Raw genomic sequence first — 22447 nt, forward strand, 5'->3', positions numbered from 1 at the left:
ATATGCGATCTAACTAAGTTTTTAGTCACTATTCCAACACCGAATAAAAGTGCTCAAACAGTTGCAAAGGCTATATTCGAATCATTTATATTGAAGTACGGTCCAATGAAGACGTTCATTACGGATCAAGGTACAGAATACAAAAATTCACTTATAAACGAATTATGCAAATATATGCATATAGAAAATCTAACATCTAGCGCTCACCATCATCAAATTTTAGGAACAATATAAAGAAGCCACCGAACTTTCAATGAATATATACGTTCATATATATCAGTTGACAAAAGTGATTAAGACATTTGGTTACCATAATTCACTTATTGTTTCGATAGTTCATGACTATTTCCCATATGAACTAATATTTGGCAGATTACCCAGACAAATAATTTTGATTTAAAAATAGGAGATAAAGTATTGCTTAAAAATGAAACAGGTCATTATTTAGATAATAGATACGAAGGTCCTTACGACGTACATATTAGATATAGGATTAAGTGACAACATAACTATTAAAATACGAAATAAGAAACAACAGGTAGTACATAAAGATAGGCCAAAAAACCAAAAAAAAAAAAAAAAAAACGGTCTGATCAGCCAAAAAAAAAAAAAAAAAAGATAAAGACATAAATATGTTTGAATTTTAATAATTATAAAAAATTTTTTTTTTGGATTCCCTTTTATTCATCTAAAACTCAATATCATCAATCATTTTAATTCATTAATATCAAATACACATAATACCAGTATAATAGAAAATAATAAATAATAATAATAACTTCACTTCATAACGTTGTTTTCAAAAGGAGGGAGGTGTGGTATGTGCATATATCGAGGGTACACTGTACCAAAGACTAAACAGCAACTCTAAGTTGTATTGCTTAAATAAGCAAACTCAAGTGGACTTGAAATACGATCACCCACTTCTGCTGCACGCTAAGACAGCATTCAAGCTAAGTCAGCATTCCCACTCTGACTGCTTGCAATATATATAACATATATGCCCATAAGACTCTCTCTCCCGAACATAGTATATAAGATAAATATATGCAGCTGCTCTTCTACGCAGTGGCATTCCACCATTATGTATTTAGGCTAAGCTAACCGAATTATTTCAATAAAAGAACATTAACAATTTCACAACAGAAGAGCACTGACGTGCTGCTAGTATGAACTTGACTACGAACATATTACATTTTATTACAGTTGAACTCAGCTTTAGCACTCTTGTCATATTCAAAAGAGACCTGAATTATCGCAAACTCCTGGACGACATCAATCGCAATTTTAACGACTCCATTCCGGGATTGCTTGGGCGGTTTTATACCCACCAGCATTTGTGCTCTGCGCGTTATCAAATCGGATATCTACTCGGGAATGCCTCTGTGTACTGTGGATTGGTTGACCGAAGATGATCCTCACTGGATGATGCGGGGGGAGAAGGCGGTCATCCAACTGGCAGTCAAAACAAGACCCTGTATTCTGTGAATTTAAAGGCATATTCTTTTCAAATAAATTACTCTAAAAATATTAAAGTTATGATATCACTCTATATGAGTTATATACAGTTAGCTCTGAAAACTCGGGAATAGATATGCGGAACATTTTTATACAGTTTAAGAAGAATATAAAAAACTATTTCCACTCATTTTCCATATATTTTAAGCTTATATTGTAAGTTAAATCGTTATCACCTGTTTACAACTGATTACAGAGCTGTAGATAAGGATGTGATAATAGCTTGTTGACAATATAGAGACAATTGTATGATCTTTTATGATTCCTTTTCATTGTTATTCCAAAATAGTTTTTAAATCATAATATATAAAACGCAAGAAATATTAATTTGAAATGATGTCCTAAAATTTAATAAGTCGCATGCTATCATGACTGATAAAATCGCAAAAAGTACCAGGGGAACATAAATGAGAGAACGACTCAAAACATTACAAACTCGTTGAAATAACATTTTCCAAAAATTGTCACTCATGCAATTTGTATAAGGGTCGCTTCCCAATTTTCCTGTAAATTCGCTCAAAGCAAATATTACACACAATATCAGTAGAGCTCTAAGTACATAAATCATATCACTAAAATGTGTGTCTGTTTCGGGTTTCTTTGTGTGTATGTCGAAGCGACCTTTTGGTACCTGGAATTACAGTTAAACTACCTGGCGAACAGGATGAGCAGCTGCTCATAGAAATGTCCTTTGAGTGACTTTGTGATTATCTTGAGTGGAAATATTTGAGTTCACAGTTCAAACATTTAACTAAATATTGAATATTGGATAAGGTAAATGTATTCTTTATGTATTTATAATTTAAACAATAATGTAATAGACATGAAATAAAACGTGCAATATAAATAGTTATATTATATTATCTAACAATTTTGTAGTTGTAGCACTGTTCCATCATTCAGGTAGCTACAATATATGTATCCATAGTGCCTTCGTGTGTTTATGTTATCACTCAAAAATGGTTTTTGAGGATTTGGCTGAGCAGCTCTGTTGCTGAGACCTTCTTTTAATGCTGTTCGCCTGTTACTTTTGGTCATTTTATCAGCGGGTTCGAACCTTGCAAACTGATATGAACAATTTTGATAGTGCTGCAGACATAATACCCGGCACACATAGATCGAAAAGGTATTATCAATTAGTAGCAATTCACTGTAAAATGTTTCTATAGTTTATCAGAAATATCTCAACTATAGAGCACAAATCAAAATCTGAAATTCCATTGAAAAGAAATACGTTTGTTTTCATATTTATAATATTAGTAGGCCTATTGTCGGTTTTATTAGTAATGCTCTTAACATTTAAATGGTAGGCTGTGTAAGTCGCTATATAACATAGTAGTTACTATATTTCATATTATATTTTATGTATAGTATGTAAGTGGTACGCAGTACTCGAATAGTCTATATGTTGGTATGTTTATTAACTAGAATTATCAAGTATGAATGGTAGAAAAATATGCTCTAAGGCCATATCTTATATGGTAACTATGTGTAGAATATTCCTCGTTACTTGTCCCGCCTTTTGCCATCGTTGTTTTTCAATAAGATTTTGGCAGCGGTGTTTTAAACAATTCAATTTTCAAGTCTTATCAATTGCTGTTACAGAAAACAATAGAAATCGTTTATCGTCGATATATTGCCCATAGAGCCACATCGCATCGCATTCGTACAATTAATATTATTAAAAGTCAGTAACTAAGTGCATTTATTTTATTATTTTCTTTTTTTTTGTTTTGTTTTTGCTTTGGAGGGAGTTCTCGCTCGCTCAGCTGGCTCACAATACACAGTTGGGATTCAGCTGCTGATATGGCGTCAGATCCTTGGTGATGGAGAAGAGCGCTCCATCTCTAACCATTTTGCACATAAGCGCACCCAGATTCTTGGCATCATCGATCCCCGAATGTGCGCGTCCCTCAAATGACAAACCCACATGGGAAAGGGCATCACTGAAGTTACACGGCCGATACTTGTACCACTCGCGATACACGGCACGCACATCGATCCACTGATTGAAATACGGTGCCTTGCGCATCCGTTTGCGAGTGCACTCCTTGTGCAGACAGATGCCAAAGTCCCAGTCGGTCCATGTGACGAATGCACAGTTGCCCAGTATATTGGATTTGTGCATTTTGGGCAGCAACAGGTTTCGAGCCCGCAACTCTTTGCGCATCCACTCATGGAACATCATCAGTGCCGTCTGCAGTGGGACGCCAGTGTCAACAGTCTTTTGCTCTATGCCCGTCAGCTCGGTGCAGTATGTGCTCAAGCGAGGCGACTCAATTGGCATCACATACTTGTGGAACTCGGCCTCGATTTTGCCCGTCTTCAGATTAACCAGCACAGCTGGGAATTCTAAAATCGAAATACAAATGTTAATCCTTGACCAATCTTCCATGCAAATTCATTATTTACCTATGATCTCGGCTTCACGCCATTGGGGTGGCGCCTGTTTCTCCCAACACGTGGCCTCAAAGTCAACGGCAATCACATAGGTGAAGGGCTGCATTGCCAACTGTTTGGATTTTCGCGATTTCTTTGTCTTGACGGGAGCTGTGGCTGTGGCTTCGGTGGCACCGTTGATGCTTAGATCGCCCTCGTTGTGCAAGTCGTCCAATTCGTTGGCAGGATCAGGTTGGGCGCCGTCCACATACAATGTGTCAATCAGGCCCAGTTGTCTGCCAAAGAGTCAGAACCAAATATACAAAATGATGGTAAAAAATTCGAGCTTTTTCTTAATGTTTCTTATCCTAATGTACAAATTATGTATTGTTTCTTTTCAGATTTTTTTTTGTTGTTTTTCTACTTTTTCTACTATTTTTTGTCTTATTTTTTAATCTTTTTTTTTTTTGTAGAAAATATATATATATGGTAATATGCTAGTATAGCCCTTGCTACTTGTTGTTATAATACTGACAAATCGAATACAAAATACATGACGATGTAGAGCAGAAATTTCAACATGCCAACAAAGCAGCTACTGAGATCTCAAATTACAGACTACAGTCTACAGACATTTGGATTAATAAACAAACAATTCAATGGAATAACACCTGCGCTTTAGAGGAAAACAATGTTCAATTATTAACTACAAAGACAAATTCGATTTCATTCGACTTGAGGTCGCACCTTCTATGCAATCTTTCATTGCTGCTGCTGTTGCTTGCCATAGCAAACAATCATGGGCTTCTCTTGCCAGAGCAGTCCATTGGTCTCGACCAATGCTTGGGCCACCACCACCGCCGACTCTGCCAGCAGAAATGTGACAAATGCCTGTCCCTTCATGCGACCCTGCTGCATCACTTTGATCTCCAAACTTTCGGCTGGGGCATAGCGTGCATAGATGGCTCTCAACTGTGTCTCCGTGACACTTTTGTCCAGATTCTTGATATACAACTTGTTGCTGGGCTCGCCACTCTTGTAGTTCTTATAAATGGGCAGCGTTTCCAGTTGCTCGAGCGGCATGCGTTCTGTGGGCAGCTCTTGATTCGCAGTGGGCAAGACAGCGGGCAGCTTTAATTCTATCTTAGCTTTAGGTATTGCAATTTGTTCTTTAGTTGCTGTTGTTGTGCTGGGTTGACTAGCTGCCTGTTGCAGCAATTGACGCGCCCGCTTGCGATACTGTTCTGGCACCAACTTGCTAGCTGGGCGCTTCAGCTTGTGTGACAGCTGCTGCTGGTGTTTCTGTCCCTCATCGCTTTCCAGTTCACTTTCACTCTCGCTGGCCAGCACATCGGTTTGTGTGCCCACAGTTTGGCTTTGGCTTTGCTCTGTCCGTAAATGCAAACCAGCAGCTCGAGGAGCAAATGGAGCCGGCAAATTCATGCGATTCATCAGATGCAGCACTTGTGTGTAAAAGCGTTTCTCACTCATCAGCGTTTCACTGATGGCAGCGAGTATATCGGCATTGATGGGCGGATAGGCATAGCGCAGATATGGCGGTGGTGGCTGCAAAAAGTCACATTCATTGTTGCTGGCATATAACTTTTGCACATACTTGTTGATTTCTGGCTGTAGCGTCGGTGTCGAGTTCTTCGCATTGGAAGCTGTCTTGGCTTGGGTGCATTTGTTTGCTGTGCGGGGCTTGGCCGCAGCTTCACTTGGATCTCGCGGTCCAAAGGGGCAGACGCGCAACGGTTTGTCCAGTATATCGCTGAGCCCCAACAGCTGTTCAAGCGCCGTCTGTGCTTCGGCAGCGTCTGCATATTCAATTAACATGCGGCGGCGACCGAACGCGTTCAGCGAACGCGGTGTGATCAGGCTTAGCTCTTGAATTAAGTCACCGAATTCGCTCATGGTGCAGGGCATGCTCTTGAGCATTAATTTACTTGTTGCAGCTGTCATTTTAATTTATATTTTAATTAAAACTGCAAGTTGCGGCAACAAAAATTCGATATGTTCAGGAATTAGAGTGACCACAATTGAAATGAGAAACATACAAGTTTTTGTGAAAATACCAAAAAACATACTAATTTAGCTTGTGCCAGCAATTATTCGTGTTGAATTGCGCAATTTGTTGAATGCAGTTTTTCTTTTGTTAAAAATATGTAGCATGTTTATTATCTAGAGAATAATAATAAAAAAAAATAAAGTGTACAATATACACAGCATGTGGTAGTGTGCCCGTTCGGTAATCACAACTACAGTGTATGTAATAAACGCTTTCCAACACTATTCAAGGCGCGCTATTTGAACGCGGAACTTTAAAACAAGCACATGCTGTTTGATCAATAATGAAATATAATAAAAACAAAAACGTTCAACCCGTTACATCTTTATCATTCACTTTCACTAATTGCAGTCATTGGCTGCAGCTAACCCTGACATAACCATTGCATTTAACTTGTCGGTCCACACTTTCGAGCCAGCTGTGTCGCTTTTTCCGGTTTTCTCTGTTGACCAAAATCAAAATGCATTCGAATGCCGTTTAAAAACTCGCAAATCGCGTGCAATGCCATTTAGGAGGCGGGTCCAGTTATAATGGATAATGCAAGGGCAAACAATGCAAATTGCCGATGGCTTAAGTGAAATTGTTTAAAGAGCGACTCTATTTGTTTATTTTAGAGAACTGATGCAACAGTCGCCAGAGTCAATGCACTTTCATCAGGCAAATGGCACAGAGTCTCCATGATCTCCACTGATTTTGTATACATTTGTGGAACACAAAGGCGTTATAAAAAGATCAACACACATGCATACAAGCGAAAGACTCAAAAGTCAGATTGCATAAAATTTGCAATGATTAAATGGACAGCGACAACAACAACAACAATGACAGTGCCAGGCCAGCGACATACTCTCACTTTCGTTTGGCGTGCAGTGTGGCTATGCGAAAAGGGGAGGGGCGGAAGAGGAGGTGGATGTGCACTAACGATGTCCACTGCAAATGCGGAAGCACAATACGAATATCTGGACAGTCGACGGTGGCAATCAGCAACCAAACTGAAACGGGCAAAAGTTGAATGAATGAACTCGCTTCCTTTCTCTTTCTAAGATACGCGCCGTAATTGATTGCGCTGCTTTGCGTGAGCCGACGAGATTTTGCATTTTAAGTGACAGTAATGGGTTAATGCAACTATATTTAGAAGAAACCCTCTATCAATTAGCCCAACAACAAAGCTGACAAACGAGAGCAGTCAATGATAAACAACTGTGGTTTCTTCGCTTTGGCATCCTCTGCCTATTTGGGTCAATGTTTAGTTTTTTTTAAGCATAACTATGATTTAAAACAAATAACTATAGAGTTTTCGAATATTAATTTATATACCGAAATCAACTGCAACAGTTTTGTAGGCAATTCATGTCAACAAAACTATTTTGTTGTTTTACATGCTGCTGACAAGCACCCCTTAGCTATTAACTATTAAGTGGGCGACTATTAAGTGCGACACAAACCTGTAATTAAATGGAGACAAAAAAAAAAAATACTCACACAAAAGTGACAATTAGTTGCAATTTGTAAGCTTTGCCACAGTAGTCGACAATTTAACGATGAGCTAGAAGCGTGTCAATGCATTTCATATACAATGTAGTTCTACAATGTTTCTTCTGATGAACTACTAGATACCTAAAGTGCAGTTGAAAAAAGTTCATTGTCAAAAATATATGATAACTGTGATTTGTATAGTAGCAAATGTGGCATTAAGTTCCCCAAGTTGTTACTTGTTACTTTAGTTATAACACTCTAACATTTAAAATAGTAGCACAATGGGGACATTCTGGTAATTCTGGTAATACTGATCAGTAATCAGAAGGTTGTGTTGATTCCTCAGATTTACTACAAAAGCAGTAAACTAAGTTTAATCAAAATATGGTCACATTTTTAAGAAAACAACAAGTCAATTAATAATGTATTTTAACAAGAAGTAAATGCTCCAAATATAGTCCAAGTATATGCAGTATATAAACGATTTTGCCAAAAAATACTGAATAACGGATTTTATGGTACCATACAAATTATTGTACTAAATATTGAAAATTATTATAATTAAATAATAATAATTAATAATATATGTATATCTTCTGCTGATAACTTCGTTCACTGAGAATAACAGAGACATGTTAAAAAAAAGATGGTAAGCTGCTGTAATGAGAGATAACATATGTTAGCTAAAAGCACATTGCCATAGAAATCTTAACAGAGCTGTTAGTTAACATAAGTTCAAACATTTCATAAAAGAGTTCTTTAGCACAATATACACTTCTGTATAACAGAAACGAGGGTATGGCGATTGGGGAAGTGCAAGTGTCATAAAAATCGTTGCACTCTTAAACGAGCGAATTTACAGCTAGTTAATTAGTGGCAACACACAGAAAACACGTTCAACGCAAATAAACAGGGCAAAAAACAATAAATATTTGCATACACTCGCACGCATGTGTTGTTCAGTTAAGTTTTGTTTATAGTATAGCAGAATTTCGCAAGCAGAGACCCAAAAATAGAGCGCAATTGACTAAACCAATCAATGAACTTTGGCTTTCAATAAGTCTATTTGAATGTCTGTCGATGTAGAGACGAGAATATGCAAATGGAGCAATGTGTGATACGGTTTTCAACGAGTCAGAGCAATTGATATCAGTGACTGGACGGCGACGGCGACGGCACGTGTTCCATCACAATTGGTCTTTGGGGGGCCTCTGGCTAATTGCCCTCGTCGATGATTGGGATGATTATGGTCGTGTCCTTGGGTATTAAGTGGAATTGCAATTGATATAGAAATTAGTCAATTGCAGGCTGAAATTATGGAGACACTAAGATGACAAGTTGTGTAGTATGTAATTATTATAAATCATACAACTGCTTTGTATGCATATTGCGCATACGCCGCGTGCAACGTTCGAAATGGAGGCGCGTGCATGAGCCAGACTGACTGAATGTTTAGTGCATCTTGCCGACTGTTCGCTCCACTGCCAACCTAGAGTGTATCTATCTCGCTCTCTCGCATTGTCCGTCTCTCTCACGCTTTTTAATATAAATTCGATTGCAGTTGTGTGTGTGTGTGTGTGTGTGTTTGGTTTTCTGACAAAGCATATTTCACCCTTCAGTCATCTCTCACTCACACCAACTTCCAAATATATGTAATATGTAAGTTTTACTTGTGTGTTCTCTATATACTACATACATTTATATATATTTATTGCCTGCTCTGTCTGTCGCTTGCCATTTGCCGTGTGCTCTTTGCTGTGTGCTCTTGACTTTGGATAAGTTTGGTGAAAACTGCTTTCAGCCGGATTTGCCAACAGCAGCCGCTGCAAGCGCAACAATCGATTTGAAAATATTTTTTTTTCTCTTCCATGATTAATTGCTGTACTCACGACTTTCGAGGGCCCTAAAACTAACTATATTCTGAGCATCTATTTCATTTAGTACATTATAAACATATTCTTCTGTTTATTCATTCAATTTCTGGCTCACAATTCACGCTTTAATTCGAAATACAGCAAAAGTGTCCTCGTCGTCCTTTAACATCATTATTTGATGACGCAGTTGGAAATGTGTTAGGCAATACTTAAGCATGATGATGATGTTCATGATGAGCATAAGTTTCGCTCAGGAGTTGTTGTCGCTTCTGGTTGTGACGGCAACCAGAAAGAAGCCATCGAAACCAGAAACAGATGATGTCTCTACTGAATTGTTCTCTCACGACTTTTATATAATTTGCTGTTTGTAATATTTTCAATTTATTGTAACGCTCAGAAAGCTGGTTTACTTTAATTTGCAAACTAGTTTCATTTGTTTAATGTAGAATTTATGTAAAGCGCATATTTTCACACCTATTATAAACTCGTGAAAACCATTAGATGGAATATTTTTATTTATAAATTTAGTTAAGAGACTTTCAAGAATTATGTTATTATCCATGGAGAATGGGAGAAAAGAAACCAAAAAATAATTGCTACCCTCTAGTGATTATAAATAAACGCAAAACAATGCAGTATTTTTAATTTAATAAAACTAAATACAAAATATATACTGAAACTACTAACAAATACAGAAGGGTATATTTGGTATATCGATAAACTGTCTAGACTCTAAATATACCATCGAGTACACGAGATGACAGATTGTAATAAATCTTCAATATAGATATTTTTTTAAGATTCGATAAAAAAAATTATTTATAAGAAATATATATTCATCACACAGCTTATCTCGTCAATTTTTGAAGTTACTCACAAATGCATTACTAGATTCCCCTAATTAAAATATACTAAAAGTAATAAAAAGTACGGACGGATATTTTTGGTATGTACTATTAGATTCTAAATATACCATAGAGTATAAAATATGACAAATTGTAATAAAGCTTGTATATAGCATTTTTTTAAGATTCAATAAAAGAAAATATTTGTAGGAAATATATGACACAGCTTACATATCTTGCTTAATTTTTGAAGTTACTCACAAATGCATTGCTAGATTCCCCCAATTAAAATATACTAAAAGTAATAAAAATTACGGACGGATATTTTTGGTATGTACTATTAGATTCTAAATATACCATAGAGTATATGCCAGCTTATCTTGCCAATTTTTGAAGTCACTCACAAATGCATTGCTAGAGTCTCCTATTTTTTTAAACATACCAAATATACTAAAAGTACTGAAGGTATGCACTATTAGATTCTAAATATATCATAGAGTATAAAATATGACAAATTTGTAATAATGCTTGTATATAGCATTTTTTTAAGATTCGATATAAGAAAATATTTATAGGAAATACATATATGACACACCTTACATATCTTGCTTAATTTTTGATGTTACTCACAAATGCATTGCTAGAGTCTTCCAATGATCTATTAGATGCACCATTTTAGTATGCTGCTGCTTTCTTTATTGCTTTTACATCAATTCCAAAGTTGTACTATTGTGTTTGTTTAAAATAAATTGCGACTTTTCGTGACACGCTGACAGTTTCGACTGAATACGAGTATAACAATGGCTATTAGATTTGAATGATGATCATTTGTCAAAGGCGAAAATGTAGTTGCTCCAAAGCATTGTTTGCCATAGGCAACAACAACAAAATCAACAACAAATTTAAAAAGTATAAAGTAATAAAAATAAAACGCTAAGAATCTAAGGCCATTTATAGCATACTACGCATTTCAATTAATAAAACTGTCATAATTAAATTAAAAATCAGCAATACACTTGCCCCGATTTTGTTGCTATTTGTTGAATGAATTACGAATATACATATGCATAGCAATATAATACAGCAGATATGTATATAGACGACACAGATTAAGCAGCCATATAGATTGCAAAAGTTATCAGCTTCCAGTTGCATTTTTAATGGTTACAAAAACTCTTAAAAGTTTTCCATTCGCTCTACAAATTCAGGCACATCTGAGGCCACAACTGTAGCACAAATAACAACAGACCACAGAAAACTGAGCTCGACTACAAGTTGATCAGTTATAAAATAGAAAATAAGGCAAAATTTATATGATGTAGAGTTTCAGTCTTTTTAGTTGGATAGTTTCAGATTTGGGCAACTTTCTTTTATCTGTATAGTTGAGAAATATATTATTAGGTATTAATGAAATGTTATACCGTATTTTGTGAGATACACAACAAGAAACTCAGTTATAAAAAAGATAATAAAGCAATATTTTTATAGTGAGGGCAATTTCGATATATTTATTTGAATATTTCCAGAGTTGGACAACTTCGTTTAGCTGTTATACCTTTTTTCACCCTTTGGGTTTACGGTATAACAACAAATAAAATTATTTTATGAGCTCGACCACAAGATACTCAGTAATAAAGCAGAAAATAAATAAACATTTATACAGTGTAGAAAATTTCGATGCTTTAATTTGAAAAGATCCAGAGATGGACAAATTCCTTTTATATGCAAGGTATTAAAAAACTGTTATAATTTATTTCCCCCTTTGACCATTTGTTATAACAACAAACAAAATTAGGGAGTAAATAACTGTTATACCTTATTTCCCACCTTTGGGCTTAGGGTATAACAACAAATAACAAAGCACGCACCATGCCTTAGGACTTATTGGGGCCACACAACTAACACAAGCTCAACTATGCATCTACATCAACATTTACATTCCTATAGCTATAGCTAAAGCCATAGCTATATGGTTACATGTAGATACAGATATTTTTACAGATACAGACTGCACTTTTGCAGTTTCGCTTCAATTGCCCTGAAACTGTCAGTGGTTGGCTTTTAGCGATTGCACTTGAGAGTTGACTCCACACAGCATCCGCAACACAAACAAACAAATAAACAAACACATAGTTCGCATCCAATTGCATTCAATTACAGTTGCATTTTACAAGAGTAGAAAGAAGGAGGCATGTCGAGTTATTTTTGGTCTGACAGAACTCCAAGTGAGACTAATTGAAGTGTCGCTATTTATTTATAGGGCAACAATTGCCTAAGAAATTGCAAACCAACGAGACTAGACTAAATTGAGCAGAAGGTAAATCCTTACGTATTACATGAACTCCCTCTAGACAACAGTGTTATGTAACTTAGCAGCTACGTAACAGTGGCATAACATTTAAATAGGAACGCCAATAGATCGTGTTAACAGCATGTAAGCAAAAATGTTATACAGCGCTTTAATTGTTATAATTTCTGCAGCTTAATTATTTCTTGTTATACTCACTTCTTGAAGCATGCAAAGTTGCGTGATTGAATTTTTGAAGTATATAAAGCCAAACATCTCATTTTCTTAACATATTATATGAAGTAGAAGTACCATGCAATTACTTTGTGACAGTCATTCAGAATATCTAATTAAAATAATGCAATAAAAGTTCTGACGCTATCAAAAGCCTGTATCGCATTGCATTAGCATTGTTATTGCTTTTGCTGTCGTACATTGCACAACAGAGTAGCGGGATGAAATTGTATCTACTTTGTTAATCACAACAATGCTGCTGCAATTCATTTTTATGTAAATAGAATTACAGCTGAGTTATCTCAGGGTCTCTGCTGCCTACCCAGAGCAGAGAGAGTGCAATGACCAATTGCACAAATGTAAACAAGAATAAGAACAACAATAACAACACCTAGTTGCGAATACCGTAGCTGGCGAATTGCGTTTCAACAAAAGAAACAACAATAATAACAACAAATGTTAAGGCAAATATTTCATGACCAAGGCAAAGAGAGGCGGCAATAGCGAGAGTGACGTCGACGACATCTTGAATATTACGCTCTTTACACTGCTTGAGTTATGCTTCTCACCTTTTGACAGTGGGTGGTTTATACTATGTATATGCACTGCATTCTGATAAGAATCAAGTGATCTAAGAGATAATGCGAGACATGAGACCTGACGCCAAATGTAAAGGCTATTGTTCTGCTTAAGTGCAAATTGTATTTGCCAATATTTATATTTCACATACTAAGTATGTACATTCATTTATTTCTGTAGTTAATCGCAGAACAATTTATTCAGACTATTGATTTCTATAACATTCATTCATTCCAGCTTAACAGCCATGCACAATTACATAGGGCTAACATACTTATGTTATGATGTAAACAATAATTATCCAAATGCAATTATATTCATTGATCCGTTGGGCACAACTTACCTTGCCAGTCTTATTAAGGCCATTGTGTTGAATTTATTGGTCCAAAAATTGTGTATTTGAGCGAGAGTTGAGTTGTAAAATGTTCAACTTCTTCTATCTTCTACGAGTATGCGAAAAATTCGATTTGTTATTTTGGCAGTGCGAATAACGGCATTGGGCAAGGGCAAGGAAGCAACGAAGGTGGACCGGCAAAATTTCTTTTGTTGTCTGCGCTGCAGTAGGCGACATACACATACACACAAGCTGAGCACAACACACACACACGTTCGCGAATAGCTGCAGCAGGCATGCAGTAGTGTACGACGGCTTGCACGAAATGAATAAAGTATCAAAAATAAGAACGACGAAAATAAAAATTGCGCGCGCACACAATAACTTCAGTCGATTTTTAAACGTCCGTCAAAAGCAGAGCTGTGAGTCTGCCGCCCGGCAAAGATTGGATAAAAACAAACTCGCAACAACGGCAACCAAAGTGACCTAAAGTAAGATTTCAAAAAAAGACTACTTCACAGGCAAAAAATATACTAGATTTACTGCAATAAAATGTGTGGTTGGTTGGGGAAATATTTGAAACAAATTAATTTAAATAAATACAGCGAATATTTGTTGGGAATAACATTGAAAGATAAAATTAAAGATTTAAGTAATTAATACAGCTTAGCTCTTTTTATATTCATCTCTACATTTTAGTATAATTTTGTCACTGTAAACAAACTTCATACGACATTCTGGCAACACTGAGCGAAACAGCGCCATCTAGAAGGCGGTTTTTGAAATTGAATTCAAAATTAGGTGAAATTCATTATTTCAATAACATAATTATTTTTTACAGTCTAATCACTGTTATCAATGTATTTATATTACTAAAATGTGGGAGGAGTTGGAGAAATATCGCAATCATTTTCTACAATACGAAATCAAAGATGTTATGAAACCGAGTTCAATTAATTGCCTGCAAAACACAGGTAACTCGTGCAAAACTTTTTTAATTACAGCAATTTACTGAGTTATTTTTTAAGAGTGGCACAAATTTAGAGAACAGCGCGATGGCTGTCAACGTATTCAGAAACGTTGCGCGGAGTACTCAACCTATTTCGAAGATCGTGCTCAGCTGGCTTATGGCTGGTTTGCACTGCCTAAGCTATTGAAAGAAATGGACAGTGGGGTGAATTTGACACATTGGCGTGCAATTGTTTCGCTATCGGAATTCCTGTTGAATCCGCAGCATGCCCAGCGAGCCATTCTAGAGTTCGACATAGTTAGAAAGTGAGTTGCTTTCCAAGTTCTCCATTTACTTGCAATTCCATTTTAATAATTTTCAGAGTTAAAAACGCGTTTATGCGCATGCGTTTAAAGTTTCATGCGCAGCATTATCAAGAAGTCGAAACGTATCTGAAGATTTTAAGTGAGTAGCCAGACAATTACTTTAAACTCTTTCAATCACATTAATATGCTTCTATGTTCAGATATTCTCTCTCGCTGTTTGCATGGCGCCGATCGCATTGCTAATTGCAAGTGCTTAATGATTGAATTTTACAAGATTATTAAGGACAAGGAAGCTGGAAAGGAGGATTTGGCTGCTGAGATACTGCGTAATTTAACTGGAAAGCCAAAGGGCAAGTGGAAATACAGTTATCACCAAATGATTTCCTTTTCTTTATTTTCTTTGCTACTAAAATTTTGTATTTCGTCATTTTTTATATGTAATAATCATTATCGATTTCCTTTTTCTTTTTTGTACTTTTCGCATGTGCATTTCGACATTTATACTTTATGTTTTTTTCCTAAATATTTTTATATATTTTCCACTTTATTCATTTTGATGTATTTGCACTTTGCTTTTTATATTTTATTATTTGCTTTTGGCTATTTTTCTGTTATTTGTTTTTTTTTATGTTTTATTTTGTATTTGCTTCTTTTCTTTCTAATTTGGTTTTTTGATATTAGAGTTTTTTTATTTAATTTTTCTGAAGCGTTTTAATTTTAAAAAATTTTATAATTTCTAAATAATATATTTGTTTATCGCTAGTTGTTCTTTTTCACATTTTACTTTTCCATATTTTGTTTGCTTCTGATGCAATCTTCTTTGTTTCAGTATTTTCCAATTCATCTTTTCTTAATATTAGTTTTTACTATTTTTTTTTTTCGTATTAGTGTTATTTTATATTTGCTTTTAAAAGTTTCCTAGTCTTACCTATTTTCTTTTATTTTCTTTTTAATTTCCTAATCGTATTATTAACCTCACCGTAGTTCTTGGCATTGTGCTGGGGGATCCGGAGAACTTCGAGTCCGTGGCCGGGATCTTTAAGCAGGATCCTTGCCAGCCGCTCTATCCGCCGCATCTGTGGCATCATCTGTACGACATGCTGGACGTTGCTCCAGAACGGGGCATAGAATTGGGCTTCTTCGAGCTGATCCATTCACGTATCCACAACCGCTTGCCCAGGTTCTGGGACATGGCCTGCAAGGCGTTTGCTCTGCTACTGCGCTGCGAGGAAGGACAACGTCGCTTCGACAATGTCGATGGCCTCCGTATGATCAACGCAATGTTCGCGAAGTCAGAGAAGGTGGAGAACTATGAGTATGTGGTGTTGATGCTGTTGAATGGGCTGCACAGCAAGCGTGCCCTGTGGCGGAGTCGAGAGTTCATTGAGTTGCCTTGCCATCTGGGTCGTCGCATGGCCAGCGAATCGAATCCTCGCCTGCAGCTGTATTGCTTGAAGGCGCTGCGTGAACTGGGCGTGATGCCGTGCACCAAGCGTTATATTATTGGCAATTGGCTGCCGGAGATTCGTGAGCTTGTCTGTCTCGATGCTGAGGTCGAATGCGCCAGGGATGCGCTTCTGGATTGGTTGCGTAGCGATATCGCTGAAAGCGGTTAAGTTCAAGCATTGTTTGGTAAAGCTTTTATTCGTGAATTAAAGTTACTCAAATTGATTTGTGTGCGCAACCAACGTTTGTTTTTAGTTCGCTTTGGGCAAAACATCGCAGCTGCTTTCGCCCCTTAACGTTTATCCGTTTAACCGTTTGCTGTTACTCCAACAGCAGTTGTCCCAAGGAAAGCTTGCAGCGGTTAACAGTGATGTGGTTAAGCAGCTCCCACTGTTATCTCTTGCTGTTAATAGCAGCTGTTAACGCTTTGCGGCATCTGTAACGTGCTTTTTAGGATGAAATTTATTTGTTTGAAATTTTATTAAAAGCGATGTTAATATCAAGTTTGTAAATGTGAAAATGATTATCTTAAACTTTTGGTAATTCTTTAGTATATAATTGTATTTACATGTTATTAAAATTATGTTTATATAATTATTTCGTTTTCATGTTTGCCACGTTTAAATATAAATTCAAATGTTATACAAATTAGTTTGTTGTTTTTTATGTATTACTTATATAATCCAATTTATGTCTTACAATTGCTAAAATCAATCTTGATTTCAGATTATAAGATGTCAAAATTGAACCAAGAAGGTTTATTCATAAATCAAGGTCAATGTTGCTCAAATATTGTAGATCCATGTTTAAATTGTGAATTAAATTAATATTTTAAATTTTATAGAAAGTGTTAATATCTTTATATTATTAAGCTAAAACCATTTGCTTTTCTTTATTTTCTCTTTCCTAGTTGCTTTTTGATTTTATTTGGAAGCGATTAGATACAAATAATAGAAGATATTTAAGAAATAATTTTGAATGGCAATAAAGGGTTGGTATATAATCTAGAATATTTTGTAATTTATGGTATATTTAAATTTAATAGCAAATCAATATACTAAAAAAACATTCGGTATATTTTAGTATATTATTTGTGGTATGTTTTGCGTTCTAGCGCATATTTTTAGTTGAATATATATACCGCATATAGACTTCGGTATATTTAAGAAATTTGTTCAGTATATTATTTTAGTATATATATTATATATTTTCCAATACTGAACTACTTTGCTTTTATTGAAAATGGCTACCGGGTATCTCACAGTCGAGCACTCTCGACTGTAGCTTTCTTACTTATTGCTATTTGCAATTGGAATTTTGCATTTTTGTTTTTCTATTTTTCTTGGAATTTTGTATGCCTTTTTATAGTTGAAATTTTTTAAATATTCTATTTACCCATGTAAGTTAGTTTTTACGAGTATGTAATGTTGCAATTGTGAATGGTCATGTGAATATCTTGATGCCATCGAGGTGCGAAACCAATAAACTCTATCTAGATCAGGTCACAGGTGTGTAATTCCGCTCCTCAGTCACATCCACTTGCATTTAATGCAAACAAACCTGATTTTTTTTTAAATAAGGCAAAAAAAAGGTGGCAACGAACTTTTCCAATTTCCGCTTCGTGGGCAGCAGCTTCTTGTCGCCAGTGGCGGCAATAATGACTAGCAAGATTACCACGACCCGACCCAGCATCAACATCAGTCACAGTTATAGCAACAACAACAACAACAAGAATAACAACCACAACGAGTTCAATCCTCTAGAGTCGCTGGCCACAGCCTAACCACAGTTTGTTGGTGTCTGCGGTTGCCAAGCTTTCCAATGTTTTATGCATCTAGTATACATATAATATTTTGTTGTTGTTGTTTTACTATGTATTTTTCTTTTCGTGGTGACAAAGTTGGCAACGAGTTGCAATTTTTTAATTTATTTGCAGCGCCAGCCTGTAAACAGTTTATGTCCGTATTCTGCTCGGACTTGTCTCAATCGGCAAGTTTTTCTTCTTCTTTTCCCTCCGCCCTCGGAACACAGCACAGTTCTCAATTTAGAGTGGACGATGCTGCGAGGCTGCGATGGCATGTCATCCTTTTTTGTGAACTTTTTAATTACCTCATCTCCCTTTCGACTTGTTTACGAAATACTTTATGCAAATTATGCATAGCCAACAACTTGATTCACACTTTTCGCAACAAATTACATTTTAAATGCATAAAACTGTAAATTGTGGCAAAACTTGCAAAAGACTCGCAAACATTTTATGAACAAGTTTCGCCAGGTTCTTTTAATTTATTTACTTACTTTATTATAAGAAAGAAAAAACACTACAAAGAAAATGCACATCGATCGAAGCTAAAAATACTTTTAGTTAAAGCGATTCAACTCCATGGAAGTTTCTGATTTTTAAATTTAAAATTTGTACGATGTCTGCAACTAGATGCTGATCTCTTTAACTGATGAAAAGGTACTATTTTTGTAAAGAACTAACTTGATTAAAAGTTTTCTTAAACAAAATAATGCAGATACTGCAAAAAAGAGTTATGAGTTTACAAAATTGAAACTTACCAAGGAAGAGAGCCACAGTTCGATTGTGAGATACTTGGTGTAGTGTGGTGTTATTTAAAAAATATACCAAAATTATTTTATACATTACTCCATTCAAAATATACCTTAAAGTGCAAAATATACCAGATCGTCAGCCAAAGCAACTAAGACCCGTGGTAAGTACGCTTTTCCCACGCTTTTTCCCATATAAGCTTATTTCTTTAATAACTTATAAGGTTTTTATCTGATCGCAACCAAATTTTCAGGAATCATAAAAATTATATTTGTTATTGTATGTACTAAAAAACGCTAGCTTCAAAATTACTTTTGGTTTTATGTTTTTGTTGATTTGCGGGGACGGCAGTGGGCGTGGAAAAATTCGAAACAAACTTGATCAGCGTGCAAACATAACTAGGACTGTCGAAAAAAAAACGTGTCCTTATCTCTTAGTCTCTGAGATGTAAGTGTTCATACAAACGGACGGACAGACAGACGGACATGGCTATATCGTCTCGGTTATTGAGGCTGCCTGCTTCCCCCTGTTACTTAGATTTCATTGAGGCACAAAGTTATAATACCTTTCTACCCTATGGGTAGCGGGTATAAGATTACTGCAAGAAGGAAATTAAAAAGTTTATTTAATGTAATAATGTGAAATAAAGATAAACTCCATTCAACTTTATCGGAATTATAATTTATTTACTGTGAGATACCAGTTACCCATTTTGAATAAATGCCAAATAATGCGGTATTAGTCTTAAAACATACTTAATTAATATACTGGAAGAATGCTAAAATACACCAAATGCTATATTTGGTATATCAATGTACTATCGAATATGCTTCCCTCTGCTTGTTACATAAATTTCTTGTAGAAACAAAGTTAACATATAACACCCTTCTACTCTATTGGTAGCGAGTATAAAAAACAACCGATTGCTTAGGTCGATCACCTATCAGAACGTCATTGCCATATGCATTATGGTTCATAAATATACCTGGTAAGCAAAGTTAACAAGCTTTTGAAAGGTTTGTAATTACTAAAGATGTTTTTGTTGCTCATGTTGTTTGTTCTTTTTGGTGAAGCATGTTCAAGTAGCTTCACTTGTTTTACACTTCATGTATCAACTATTTTAAAGGTAGTCATCGGCATTGCTGGAACAGAAGGTGTTTTTTCGATACTGAATACCTTTGCTACTGTGTTGGACTGTTTAAAGTGTGCTGTGGTTGCTCTAATAAATCAATGTTGGCAACAAGTTTGATCCTTTGGCCCACTTCGCCCCTCTTTAGTCTTCTTTGTGTGACCAGGAAGTCAACTGGGCCATTGTGATTGCTGAGATGTGAATGGTTTTTGGAAACGTGCAAGCAAACTTGATAAGGTCAACAAATGGGCATCGAGACATTAAGAATGAATTGGATGCCCCAATTCTAAACATAAATAAGTTATTATTCGCAACGAATAAACTTGATATTTATTGAAAAATGAATGTATTTATGGTGAAAAGTTAAATGCATTTAACATTATTGGGGCAATTTTACACACTGAATGTTGGAGAATGCGATTGGGAATCGAGGTGGGTAGCTTGAGGAAGTGAGAGTGCTATCTGGGAGGGTAATTTAACATAATTTATGCATTCGCCTTTTGGGACATGCACAAAAATAACTCATGAACGATTGTGTTTGACTGTCGGATACCCTGTGTAAGGTGATAAATCAATATTAGATATATTTGAGGTGTAAGTAAAGTAAATAAAGTGAAGAAAGTTGAAGAACATTTTAAGTATTTATTATTTGAACGTGTTTGAATTAATTTGAAGGAAAAGTTTAGTAAGCAAAATTAGGTAAATAGAGGAATTATTTATTTATTTAGCTTAAACTATTTCAGCCTAATACTATTATTTATGCTATATAAAATGAACCATTTTTGTTTACATTTGATTTGGTTCCATTATTAATATGTAGACTTTAATTTCCTTTTTATAAGCTAAGTAAGATCATTGCTTATGTAGTATGTGGATAGAGTGCCTACACACACACATATTGACTTTACGCTCTTTTCACTTTTTCGACAACTCTCGGTTGATGTTAGTTAATCTCTCGACTCTTTTGAGAAAGAATAGTTAAGAGCGGCACGATCTGTCTTGATCGAAGAGTTAACTAAAACAAAAACACATTTAACTACGAGTATTTTTCAATTCATGATTTGTCTCCCACACTTATAAATAAGTTGTTTAAATATTCGAAGAGTTCGGTAGAGATAGATAGGCTGACTCGCATCTCTAATGTTACTTTCCTCATTCTTAAATACTTTTATGTGCCAATATTCCTCATCTAAGATGGTGCTTTAAGTAGAGGGTATAGCCAGCTCGGCGGGTGGCTGGAACTGTTTCCACTTACCGACCAGCCTCCGTGTCCTTGTCGTCGCTCGGGCACTGTGCTCAAAGGCTCGCCTGATATATGTAATTGCATGGCTGGCCGAGCACTTGAAGGTGCCGTACTCTTCTCATTCACTCTCTGTGTCTCTCTTTCTCTCGTTCACTATCATGCATTCAAGTCTTCACTTCACACATGCCCAAGCTTCTTCCTCCCGCTTTCCGGGCACATAAATCATTTTAAAAACATTACCCTAACCGAGTGCGTAAGAGAAGTATGAGAAGTATTTTCAGTATGCTTACAATTTTGCACCTTATATGTGGATAAGATTTATAGCATACTTGCTTAAAAGATTTACACTGCCAGCCACCCAGCCAGCCAGCACTTTCCCTTCGTCGTTGTTGTTGTTCTTGTGCTGCTTCTTTCTGTTGTGGGGTTGATTAAATTTTCACAGTTCCCTTAAAACTGTAAGCACGTGCTTCTGTTTGTTATTTGTTTCCATTTGCTTCGATATTTATGACCATTTTTGTTATCATATTTTGTTTTTGAATTTCAGACCTTTTTCGGTCACTTTATTTTTTTTTAATCTTAGCGCATATTGAAATGCAATTAAGTTTTATACAGTTACTGGCAAAAATGTTCAATTAAATTCTATTCTGAAAATATTCACAAAGCGTTTTTTAATTGATTAAAGTTAGCGCTTGTTGTTACTGCCTGGCCGCGTTTTATTTAAGTTTCAGATTCAGAGATTGAAGATTGGGTTTGAGTTGAGAGCTTACTCAAGCATCACAACTCGACTCCATTGTTTGTCGCAATCTTATCGGGCATCTTTGATCTCCAAAACAAAGACGTTCACACAAAAGAGTGTGAAAACTAACGACAAAAGTTTAAAGATATTTCCATTTCCTTTGCATCCCCCCTCGCTTATTTGATTCACTTGTTGGAATTTACGGCCTGGTGATGTGCCTTGAACGAAAGCCAATGATTGGGCCACTGTTCTACACAGCTACATGGCCATAATAAGTTATGCGTTCCGGAATTAAGCCGCTGGCATAGTGTCCTCGAAGTAGGTGAAGGGAATAAGTTAGCGAGGGGGGATAAGAGAGAATGAGGCAAGTAAGCCAACGGCAACGCTTTTATAAATCTCTTTAATTTATTAGATTTCATTAGACGGTTTGGTGCCGAGTTCTGCGACGCGAAACGAGGCATCGAAGGCGA

The 22447-nt window shown here is 35.9% G+C and overlaps 2 protein-coding genes across 3 annotated transcripts; one reads left to right on the forward strand and one right to left on the reverse strand.

Annotated features, from left to right (window-relative positions):
* Positions 1 to 3136: 3136 nt before the first annotated feature.
* LOC117568717 (ERI1 exoribonuclease 2-like) lies at positions 3137 to 14003 on the reverse strand. 2 transcript variants are annotated; one of them, XM_034249533.1, is made up of 3 exons: positions 5513 to 5874; positions 3931 to 4193; positions 3137 to 3870 (listed from the first exon to the last, which is right to left on the reverse strand). In XM_034249533.1, exons 1-3 carry the CDS (start codon positions 5857 to 5859, stop codon positions 3293 to 3295), a joined length of 1188 nt encoding a protein of 395 aa, XP_034105424.1. In that variant the 5' UTR covers positions 5860 to 5874; the 3' UTR covers positions 3137 to 3292. The 2 variants fall into 2 exon arrangements, with proteins under 2 accessions (XP_034105424.1, XP_034105425.1); XM_034249534.2 differs by lacking the exon at positions 5513 to 5874 and adding an exon at positions 13604 to 14003 and having other exon boundaries at positions 3191 to 3870.
* A 357-nt stretch (positions 14004 to 14360) lies between these two features.
* On the forward strand, positions 14361 to 16564 carry LOC117568716 (uncharacterized). The gene is made up of 5 exons (XM_034249532.2): positions 14361 to 14568; positions 14623 to 14869; positions 14926 to 15008; positions 15070 to 15219; positions 15854 to 16564. Exons 1-5 carry the CDS (start codon positions 14472 to 14474, stop codon positions 16483 to 16485), a joined length of 1209 nt encoding a protein of 402 aa, XP_034105423.1. The 5' UTR covers positions 14361 to 14471; the 3' UTR covers positions 16486 to 16564.
* The last annotated feature ends 5883 nt before the right edge of the window (positions 16565 to 22447 follow it).

This window comes from Drosophila albomicans, chromosome 3 (assembly GCF_009650485.2).
Source record: "Drosophila albomicans strain 15112-1751.03 chromosome 3, ASM965048v2, whole genome shotgun sequence".
NCBI lineage: Eukaryota > Metazoa > Arthropoda > Insecta > Diptera > Drosophilidae > Drosophila > Drosophila albomicans.

Coding starts and splice junctions, on each gene's coding strand:
- LOC117568717 (XM_034249533.1), bottom strand. CDS start 5,859: ATGACAGCTGCAACAAGTAAATTAATGCTCAAGAGCATGCCCTGCACC. Junction 4,194..5,512: donor CTACAGCCAGAAATCAACAA/GTATGTGCAAAA, acceptor ACTCTTTGGCAG/ACAACTGGGCCTGATTGACA. Junction 3,871..3,930: donor GCGTGAAGCCGAGATCATAG/GTAAATAATGAA, acceptor TTTCGATTTTAG/AATTCCCAGCTGTGCTGGTT.
- LOC117568716 (XM_034249532.2), top strand. CDS start 14,472: ATGTGGGAGGAGTTGGAGAAATATCGCAATCATTTTCTACAATACGAA. Junction 14,870..14,925: donor GAGTTCGACATAGTTAGAAA/GTGAGTTGCTTT, acceptor AATAATTTTCAG/AGTTAAAAACGCGTTTATGC. Junction 15,009..15,069: donor AACGTATCTGAAGATTTTAA/GTGAGTAGCCAG, acceptor TTCTATGTTCAG/ATATTCTCTCTCGCTGTTTG.